General features: G+C 33.8%; 1 protein-coding gene across 1 annotated transcript; it reads right to left on the bottom strand.

Moving 5' to 3' along the window:
* Positions 1 to 922: 922 nt before the first annotated feature.
* On the bottom strand, positions 923 to 5,516 carry LOC145327978 (chymotrypsin B-like; the record flags this gene model as incomplete). Its single annotated transcript, XM_080171497.1, is given in 9 exon segments — positions 923 to 1,143; positions 1,561 to 1,665; positions 1,848 to 1,938; positions 2,117 to 2,190; positions 2,485 to 2,611; positions 3,159 to 3,221; positions 3,437 to 3,501; positions 3,829 to 3,909; positions 5,451 to 5,516. Coding segments are annotated over 9 exon segments (779 nt in total), but the record flags the coding sequence as incomplete, so codon positions are not given.
* Positions 5,517 to 10,910: the final 5,394 nt, after the last annotated feature.

Genomic DNA, 10,910 nt, shown 5'->3' with positions numbered 1-10,910 from the left:
TTGACCAAGTTCTCCCTTTAAGTCTTGAAATTTTCTGTTACCTGAACAGAAAATTTCGAGACTGACAAGATGTAGCTCTGGAGGCTTATCAATCAATTTAAGGGAAACTTAACCCTTACAGATCGGGGGGGGGGGGGGGTCATATTGACCCCCCTCTCTAGTTTTTTCAATGACATTTTTTTTGTAGAGTTGATTTTATTAGGATATCTGGTCTGTGTCGGTCGTGGTGCCCAGTCAAAGTCGGTTGGGTAGCACCAAAATTAGGAAAAATTCTAAAAAAAATCTTAATTTCTACATTATTACTTTTGTGTATAAGGTAGAAACCTATTTTTTTTGGTGAATACTTAGATATAAATGACCATCTGAGAAAATTGGTGTTATGACCGTTTGACCGCTCCCTGACTGACTTTATGACCGATTTTTTGTCCGGCTTTTACTATAGACATATACCATGTATATCGTGGCTTCTATTACAGCTAGACCCCTATAATTTTTTTTTGGTAAATCCTTGAGCAACAATAAACAGATAAAAATATTAATTGGCGCCGCCAACCGCCGTTTTACCGTCGTAACCGCCGAAAATGGCTGTTTCTGTTATTTAACGTTTTTCGGCGATGGTCAGAAAAAGTAATTTTTTTGTTATGAAAAATAAAAGTTCGTCCTAAAATTTGGTGAACCTTAAAAATATTTTTAAAAATTCTTTTTATTTTAATGAAGAATTTTCCCAGTTGACTATAGCCATAATTATCTGTGTATCATATGCAATCTTTCCAAATTCCAAGTAACTTTATCAACATAAATGACTCTAATGTGCATTTAATACAACAGTCTTAGGGTAAACTATTCAAGTGAATGTATAGTATTTATCTTTTTATATCCTAGCCAAAGCAATTTGTTAACAAAATAAATGAATAGATATAGATAATGGTCAAATGTTTATTTTAATAGAAAACAAATTAAGATAAATATTCTAAACAATTTTGAATGATTATCAAATTAATGTAATGGTTTTAGGTTGAGAACAACTGAAGCTAATTTACATGGCAATATGAGTATCCAACCAATCTCTGAAGTGGGCAACATTAGCAAAGACACCAGGATAGTGAGCCTGTCCACATGGGATCATTCCCCAGCTTACAACACCTTAATATACAGGTATATTTCATCTTAGTTCCCTCAATATTAAAATACCTATCAATGCTTTGGGTTAGTAAGCTTAGGTAAAAAATAAGCTTCCAGAGGGGCTGAAATTAAACTTATTTTAACTGATTATTTATTCCTTTGGGTATTAAATTTTAATATTTTTTATATACTCAAGAATTATTTTACACCAAATGAGTTTTCACTTTTGTATATGCTTAGAAGCTTTGATAGCTTTTCTTTAATGTACTTGACTTTTGACTTTCATGTCTGACATCTTATTGAATATTTGTTAATGAAAGGAAAAAAAACAAGAAAAAGTAAATTATAATTTAAAGCGTATACTACTTTGTTCTCCTAAAACACAGTGTAAGTATTCAATCTTAATATTGTGTTATTAGGACTGAACTGAGAGTTTACCTGCAAGGTACCATTCTCCATTGAGGTCAGGACAGACCAAGGGTCCTCCAGAATCTCCAGAGCAGGGAGAGATACCTCCAGCATTAGAACCAGCACAGATCATACCTGAAAAACAAGTCAGCTTTTACCAACAACTAAATTAACTTTAAAAAATCACAAAAACTAGATGTGATTTTCATCCTTGTTGGAAAGCAACATGACCTTTTATCTGCCCCCTTAAATATAATCTAAGTTCTTGTTATTGAGTTCTTGTACTATTACATTTATTTTTATATCTTTATTCTCACCATCAGTAACTCCATTTATACCATTATAGTTGGCCTGGCAAGTTTCTCTACCAATGATGGGAAGTTCAACATACTGTAGTTTGTTTGGCATCTAGAAAAATATTAATGAGTAGCCATATAAAATCAAATTGTTTTTATTAATAACTTAAAATGATATCTGTATATCAATAAATAAAAATATACATGCCTCATACAATTGAAATTTTCTACCTAAGATAAATAAAGATGAAGTTTTTTTCCAATACTTAAAAATTTTAGGTATGAATTACCTCAGGGAATTGAGTATCTGATACAGATCCCCATCCAGAGTTGATGCAGATAGTTCCTTCAGCAGGCTCAAATCCTTCAAGTATTAATGTTTGTTGTGATAAGTCAATATTGGTTTGGCAGTCTGTCCTTTTTGCCTGAAGCTTAAGATTTCAACAACATAACATATTGACAGATCCTTTTGAACTTGAAGCAAGCTTCACATAGGTCCCACGGTAGTTTTTAGCTATATACATTTTATATTTGAGTTTTTGTGAGGTTTTGGGCTATATTACAGTCTATATACTTCTTCAGATATAGAGCCAATAAATGATAGGGGCATAGCTGTTAATATTTTAGTAATAGTAGAATGCTAAATTAGTCTCCTTACCTGGCTCAGCCATCTTCATAGGTTTAACAATATCATCAAAGACCAGAGGTTCATCAAGTCTGAGCACAGAGACATCATTTGTAATCACATTGTGGTCATAGTTCTCGTGTCTCCATAATTCAGAAACCTTCAAACATATATTGATTTTATTTGTAAGTTACAATTTTCTGCACTAAAGTTAATCTATCTAACTTTCAATCAGTGGATCACTGAAGGAATCAATTTACACATCTTTATTTTGAAATATTGGGCAATTGTTTAATTTGATAGCTTTGATATTATTACAAACTATGAACTCTTATTGACTAATTCTTGCTTATAAAATGTAAACTTATTATGAAGATCACTTTAAATCATGTTTATATTTTTATACCCAAAAATTACATTACTCGAATTATCTTGTTGTAAACAAAGGAGTTATTATTGCAAGGTATTATAATGGCTTTCTATGGATATTTAAATAAAATCATAAAATTTAAACCAGTTTTTCTATCCTTGGGGTCTAAAGGCCAGAGCTAAAACAATGGTTTTAATTTTATGATTTTTAATTTAATATTTGTGAAAAATTGTCTATAATACAATGCTTTACATGGATTTTCAGCATGGCTGAGAACCGGTTCTAATCCAGCAGATGTCAATTGGTTTCAAAGCCATGCTAGTAAGGGAATACTTACATGTCTGTTCTGATGTCCAGATTCAAAAGCAAAAGCTCCAATATTGTGGGCACCAGCAATAACCTAAAGTTGAATTGAATTTATTTTCTTTTAATATTTTTGGAAAATTGTCTGTAATATGATGCTATACATGATTTTTTATTAGGGCTAAAAATTGGTTCTAATCCAGTGAATATTAATTGGTTTCAAAGCCATACTGGAAAAGTCAATATTTGTTGGTATTTTTAATTTATGGCTACACACACACACACACACACGCATTAAAAAAATAATTATACCCTGAAGTTTTTAGCTGATCTACCATCAACACAATGGGCAGCACAAACAATGTGGTATTCATCAACTAGAATATTTATTTAGATAAAAATATAGATAATTTATAAATTAAAGTTTAATATGTTTTTTTTCCTTTTTTTAATTTCAGAAATAGACTTCTTGTAAGAAAGTTAAGTTATTACTGTTCATCATCTTATTTACTTACTTTTGGTCAGTATAGGCACTGGGTAGCCCTACAGGGTCCTGCAGGTAAAGGTCCTGCAGGGTTAGGAATACAAAAATTTTAGGGCTTACAAAAAATATCCGCTCTAATATTGTCATTTTAAATAAAAAAAAATGGAGGGGGAGTGTCAATGCTTTTTATTATTTTTGAGGTAAAACACAAGAATATTACCAATTGTAGCTCCACAGGTGTGGTACCAGGGCATGATGACAAAGTCTCTGTACTGCAGGGACACCTGCCATGGGTAGGCATCTGAATATTAGAATATAATTATAACTGTGTGGTACCAGGGCATGATGACAAAGTCTCTATACTGTAGGGACACCTGCCATGGGTAGGCATCTGAATATTAGAATATAATTATAACTGTGTGGTACCAGGGCATGATGATAAAGTCTCTGTACTGCAGGGACACCTGCCATGGATAGGCATCTGAATATTAGAATATAATATCATAGGCGTTTTGCTGTTCTGAAAGTACCATTTCACGTTTTTCCAAGTTATATTGCAACAAATTGCATGGACTTGCTCTGCAAAATTGCTCGCAATTGTATTGCAATAGTAATACAATTTTCTCACTGGGACTGGGTTGATGACAAAGTCTCTATAATACATGGACACCTGTCATAAGTAAGCATCTAAATATTATAATATGATAATATAATATGATTGCAATATTGCAAAAAAATCGCACCCAATTGCTCTGCAAAATCGCTTGCGACTGTAGTGCAATAGTAAAACGATTTTCTCACTAGGACTGGGTTGATGACAAAGTCTCTATACTATAGGGACACCTGTCATGGGTAGGCATCTGAATAATATAATATAATATTAAAGGTGTTTTGCTGTGCGATTATCCAGCGATATTGCAAGAAATTGCACCCAAATGCTTTGCGAAATCGCTTGTGAATGTAGTGTGATAGTAATAAGATTTTTCGGCTGGGACAAGGTACCATGACATATGATGACAAAGTCTCTTTACTACAGGGACACCTGCCATTGATAGGCATCTGCCAATTGAAAAAATCAAATCTTGAAAAATGTTCCTGGAATCGATTATCTCTAAAGAAGAGAGAACTTTAAAGGCTTCTAGCAGGAAAACAGCTATATTATGTGTATTTTGTCCGCACATTCTTGTTACAAGAAAGGAGCACTAAAAAATCTGAATTAGCCAATTGTTAATGATACATTTATATGGCATTGCACGAAAAAGACTTATTTTATGTCAAGCTCCACTGTACATGATTATATCTTGGCTAATCAAGATTAAATGTAAACCTTCTTATGTTGCTTAAATGTTTGGCAGCTAGCAACTTTTTAACTTCTTTTTTTGAGGTAATCGATCCCAAGATCATCCAAAAAGTCTATAGTTTATTTTAATTTAAGAATAATACAACTTAGAAAATTATAAATGCAAACTTTAATAAAATCAAAATTTCTAAAAACTAATATGGCAAAAAGAGAACTAAAGAGTATCTAAAATATTAAGTTAATTAAGTATTTCTATATTGGTTAGGTTAGGTTAAGATATGATTTTATAAATAGGCCCCTCAAGGATGGTTTAAAATAGGTTAGGTTAAGTGTCTACTCCGAAGTTTGTACAGTCCAATGATTGTCCACTCTGACGTTTGTTACTCCTCTGTTTGTCATGGAACCCATGCTTCAGAAAAAAGATGATTTAGTAAAAAGTTTTCTTTTTTTGCTTTTTAAAGTTGTATTATTGTTCAATTTAAATTAAATTTTTGGATAAAATGCATTCAGACAAAGATTGTGAAATGAAAAGGTGTACTTACGTGGTTCAGCCTCCTGGCCGCCAACAATCCTGTCCTGGTGACCAATCACCTGTTTTCTTGGGGACCCTAAAATATTGCGGACTTTATTAAATTGGTTGGTTTATTAAGTTGAGTGTCCAAACGTTTCCATCACTAATTGTAATCTACAGAAGGGATAATTTTGTGTATCATCATTGGGAAGTACATTAATGTATCCGCCATTGTCTTATCCCTTAAGTTCCCTGATATATTCCCCTTTTTTTGTTGTAAATTTTTAAAGAAAATCTTTTCCAGTATGGGCTTGAAACCGATTAATATCCACTGGATAAAAACCGGCTCTCGGACATACTGAAAAATTATTAATAGCATTGTGTGACTGACAATTTAAATATTAAAAGAAAAAATAATAGAATTAATACTAATTTTGTTAGATAGGGCCTGTGGTCTCTTAAAACTGGTGGTTATCTTTTAATTTTAATATCTATGGTTGTCTATAATACGATGCAATAATAGTTATTTGTTTTGTCGTATTATAAACGGCTTTCCGATGATATATAGCCCATGCCTTCGGCACATCGGGGCTAAAAAACTGGTTTTAATCTTATGATTGTACATTTTTATATTCTTAGAAAGCTGGATAAAATACGATGCTAGACATTAGATCTTTTCATGAAAATACTCTTTTTCGAATTTTAGTCTTCTGCTAACCTAAAAAGTTACTTTAGGAGCCTAGAAATACATGTACAAAATTTCAGCGCTCTATCTCTACTGGCGACCTAGCGCCAGGCATGTAAAATATCAACAGATAACGGTAGCACGGCGGTTTTAACAATATCACAGCAATGTGCAGGTTTTAAGCTCTTCTGCATATTTCAATTTAAACACATAAGGGCAAAGATATATTATCCCAAAAATCTTTTGTCAAAGTCTACTCTACACCTAGCGCCAGTCAGTTTTCTAAAATCATGCCTTTTATACCTGTGAAAATAGAAATCGCCAGCGCTAGGTGTAGAGTAGACTTTGACTAAAGATGTTTGGGATATTATATCTTTGGCCTTATGTGTTTAAATTGAAATATGCAGAACACTTAAATTCATCTTCCAAGCCACTCTCTAGGCATTTAAATTTTTTTTATGAAATAACGGTATTTCAAAACTGCCCTTTAAAAAGGCCTAAAAAATATCTTTTTTTGTCACTTTTTTCATTGCTTATAGTTACAACTTATTAAGATATTATGCTCAGTTAAAAAAAATCGGCGCCTCTAGCACCAAAACCGGCAAAAACTGGCAGTTAAACTTCTGTGCCCCTACTTGCCCCCCTCTTCGGTAAACAGTAGTTATCTCAAGAAGTAAAAGAGATATCAACACACAGAAAGAAAACTTTTTAATTAAAACTGAACTAAGTAACCATTACACATTTAAGTTTGGGACTTTCCTTCTAGGGGCTTGTGGAGCAAAAGACCCACCAAAACACTAATAATATGAGTTCTGAGCTTATTTTTAAAGATATCAACCTGATTTTTAAAAAATCTTTTGTTATTATAATTGAACTCAGTAACATTTACAGATTTCATTTTGGGACTTTCCTTCTAGGGGCTTGTTTGGCAAAAGACCCCCAAAAACTAAAAATGTGAGTTCTGGACTTATTTTTAAAGAAATCAACCTAATTTTTTTTGAGAAAACTTTTTTCACATAAACAAACTCAGCAACCTATACATATTTCATTTTGGGACTTTCCTTCCAGGTGCTAGTGGAGCAAAAGACCCCCCAAAACACAAAAAATATGAGTTCTGAGCTTATTTTTAAAGATATCAACCTGATTTTTTTAAAGAAAATTTTTTAAATAAAACAGAACTCAGTAATGATTACACATTTCATTTTGGGACTTTCCTTTTAGGGGCTTGTGGAGCAAAAGACCCCCCAAAACACAAAAAATATGAGTTCTGAGCTGATATTTAAAGATATCAAACTGATTTTTTTAAAGAAAACTTTTTTAACATAATCAAACTCAGCAGGGGCGTCCAAGCTTTTTTTTGGGGGGGGGTAAAATTTGCTTGTGGGGGGGGGGGTAATTAACCCCCCTGAAACCTGTTGGCCGGGGCAAATTTTGTTTACCTTCCCAAAATTTACCCCAAAATTTTTAAAGAAAATTTTTAAAATAAAACTCAACTCAGTAATGATTACACATTTCATTTTGGGAATTTCCTTTGAGGGGCTTGTGGAGCAAAAGACCCCTTAAAACACAAAAATATGAGTTCTGAGCTGATATTTAAAGATATCAACCTAATTTTTTTTAAGGAAACTTTTTTAACATAACCAAACTCAGCAGGGGCGTCCAAGCTTTTTTTTGGGGGGTTGGGGCACCCCCAAATTCGTTTGAGGGGGGGGGGGGGGAAATCCACACTTTACCCCCCCTCTTGGACGTCTATGAAACTCAGTAATGTTTACAGATTTCATTTTAGGACTTTCCTTCTAGGGGCTAGTTGGGCAAAAGACCCCCAAAACTAAAAATATGAGTTCTGAGCTTATTTTTAAAGATATCGACCTGATTTTTTTTTTTGAAAACTTTGTTAACATAACCAAACTCAGTAACATTTACAGATTTCATTTTGGGACTTTCCTTCTAGAGGCTTGTTTGTCAAAAGACCCCCAAAAACTAAAAATATGAGTTCTTGACCTATTTTTAAAGATATCAACCATTTCAGAGGGGGTATTTTAGGAGGGGTAAACAATTTTGAATACCCCTCAAAATAAAAAATCCCTAACAAAAAAAATACCAAATATTTAATAAAATTTAAATTACCAAAAAAAAAATTTTACCCTGGGGGCAAGTTTTGTTTACCAACAGATTTCAGGGGGGGTAATTACCCAAACCTTTTGCTCCACAAGCCCCTCAAAGGAAAGTCCCAAAATGAAATGTGTAATCATTACTGAGTTCTGTTTTATTTTAAAAATTTTCTTTAAAAAAATCAGGTTGATATCTTTAAAAATAAGCTCAAAACTCATATTTTTTGTGTTTTGGGGGGTCTTTTGCTCCACTAGCACCTAGAAGGAAAGTCCTAAAACGAAATCTGTAAACACTACTGAGTTTCATAGACTTCCAAGAGGGGGGGTAAAGTGTGGATTACCCCCCCCCCAAACGAATTTGGGGGTGCCCCCACCCCCAAAAAAAAGCTTGGACGCCCCTGCTGAGTTTGGTTATGTTAAAAAAGTTTCCTGTAAAAAAATTAGGTTGATATCTTTAAATATCAGCTTGCTCATATTTTTGTGTTTTGGGGGGTCTTTTGCTCCACAAGCCCCTCAAAGGAAAGTCCCAAAATGAAATGTGTAATCATTACTGAGTTGAGTTTTATTTTAAAAATTTTCTTTAAAAATTTGGGGGTTAATTTTGGGAAGGTAAACAAAATTTGCCCCGGCCAACAGGTTTCAGGGGGGGGTAATTACCCCCCCCTCCCAAGCAAATTTTACCCCCCCCAAAAAAAAGCTTGGACGCCCCTGCTGAGTTTGGTTATGTTAAAAAAGTTTTCTTTAAAAAAATCAGTTTGATATCTTTAAATATCAGCTCAGAACTCATATTTTTTGTGTTTTGGGGGGTCTTTTGCTCCACAAGCCCCTCAAAGAAAAGTCTCAAAATGAAATGTGTAATCATTACTGAGTTCTGTTTTATTTAAAAAATTTTCTTTAAAAAAATCAGGCTGATATCTTTAAAAATAAGCTCAGAACTCATATATTTTGTGTTTTGGGGGGTCTTTTGCTCCACTAGCACCTGGAAGGAAAGTCCCAAAATGAAATATTTATAGGTTGCTGAGTTAGGTTATGTGAAAAAAGTTTTTCACAAAAAAAAATTAGGTTGATATCTTTAAAAATAAGTCCAGAACTCACATTTTTAGTTTTTTGGGGTCTTTTGCCAAACAAGCCCCTAGAAGGAAAGTCCCAAAATGAAATCTGTAAATGTTACTGAGTTCAATTATGGTAACAAAATATTTTATAAAATCAGGTTGATATCTTTAAAAATAAGCTCAGAACTCATATTATTAGTGTTTTGGTGGGTCATGTGCTCCACAAGCCCCTAGAAGGAAAGTCCCAAAATTGTATGTGTAATGGTTACTTAGTTCAGTTTTATTTTAAAAGTTTTCTTTCTGTGTGTTGATATCTCTTTTACTTCTTGAGATAACTACTGTTTACCGAAGAGGGGGGCAAGTAGGGGCACAGAAGTTTAACTGCCAGTTTTTGCCGGTTTTGGTGCTAGAGGCGCCGATTTTTTTTAACTGAGCATAATATCTTAATAAGTTGTAACTATAAGCAATGAAAAAAGTGACAAAAAAAGATATTTTTTAGGCCTTTTCAAAGGGCAGTTTTGAAATCCTGTTATTTCATAAAAAAAATTTAAATGCCTAGAGAATGGCTTGGAAGATGAATTTAAGTGTTCTGCATATTTCAATTTAAACACATAAGGCCAAAGATATAATATCCCAAAAATCTTTTGTCAAAGTCTACTCTACACCTAGCGCTGGCGATTTCTATTTTCACAGGTATAAAAGGAGTGATTTTAGAAAACTGACTGGCGCTAGGTGTAGAGTAGACTTTGACAAAAGATTTTTGGGATAATATATCTTTGCCCTTATGTGTTTAAATTGAAATATGCAGAAGAGCTTAAAACCTGCACATTGCTGTGATATTGTTAAAACCGCCGTGCTACCGTTATCTGTTGATATTTTACATGCCTGGCGCTAGGTCGCCAGTAGAGATAGAGCGCTGAAATTTTGTACATGTATTTCTAGGCTCCTAAAGTAACTTTTTAGGTTAGCAGAAGACTAAAATTCGAAAAAGAGTATTTTCATGAAAAGATCTACTAGACATAGTTTTTTCGTATGGATGAGAACTGGTTCCTATCCACCGGATTTGAATGAATACGAGAATAGTTATTTCTCGTATCGAAGGCACCGGCTAAAAAACTAGTTTTAATCTTATGATTGTACATTTCTATATTCGTAGAAAACTGGATATAATACGATGCTAGACATAGTTTTTTCGTATTCATGAGAACCGGTTCCTATCCACCGGATTCAAATGAATACGAGAAAAAATATTCTAAATAAATCTAACTGTGTAAACTTGTTCTCAGTGGCGTGCAAAGCACTTTGTATAGGGGGGGGCATTTTGAAGATTTTGTAAAATTTTTCTAGAGACACACTCTCTAGAACAAAGTGCCCCGGGGGGGCACTTTGCTTTAGGGGGGGGGGCATTTTGATTATATATACTAATTTTAATTAAGGGCGTTTTAAGGGGTGGGATTATTTGATTATGGGCCTCCTAGTCCTTATCCCTTCTTCCCCATCCCTTCCCCCATCCCTATTTCCCATTTATATCCCCCATCTCTTCCCCCCACATCCCTTCTCCCCCATCCCTTCTCCCCACCCTGCAATGACCGAAGGGAAGGGAGCTAGAAAGCATCTTCGAAAAAATAGTACAGAAGATAAAT

This window comes from Acartia tonsa, chromosome 9, assembly GCF_053477335.1.
Source record: "Acartia tonsa isolate MP-2025a chromosome 9, ASM5347733v1, whole genome shotgun sequence".
Lineage (NCBI taxonomy): Eukaryota > Metazoa > Arthropoda > Copepoda > Calanoida > Acartiidae > Acartia > Acartia tonsa.
This window is presented reverse-complemented; position numbering and strand designations above follow the sequence as displayed.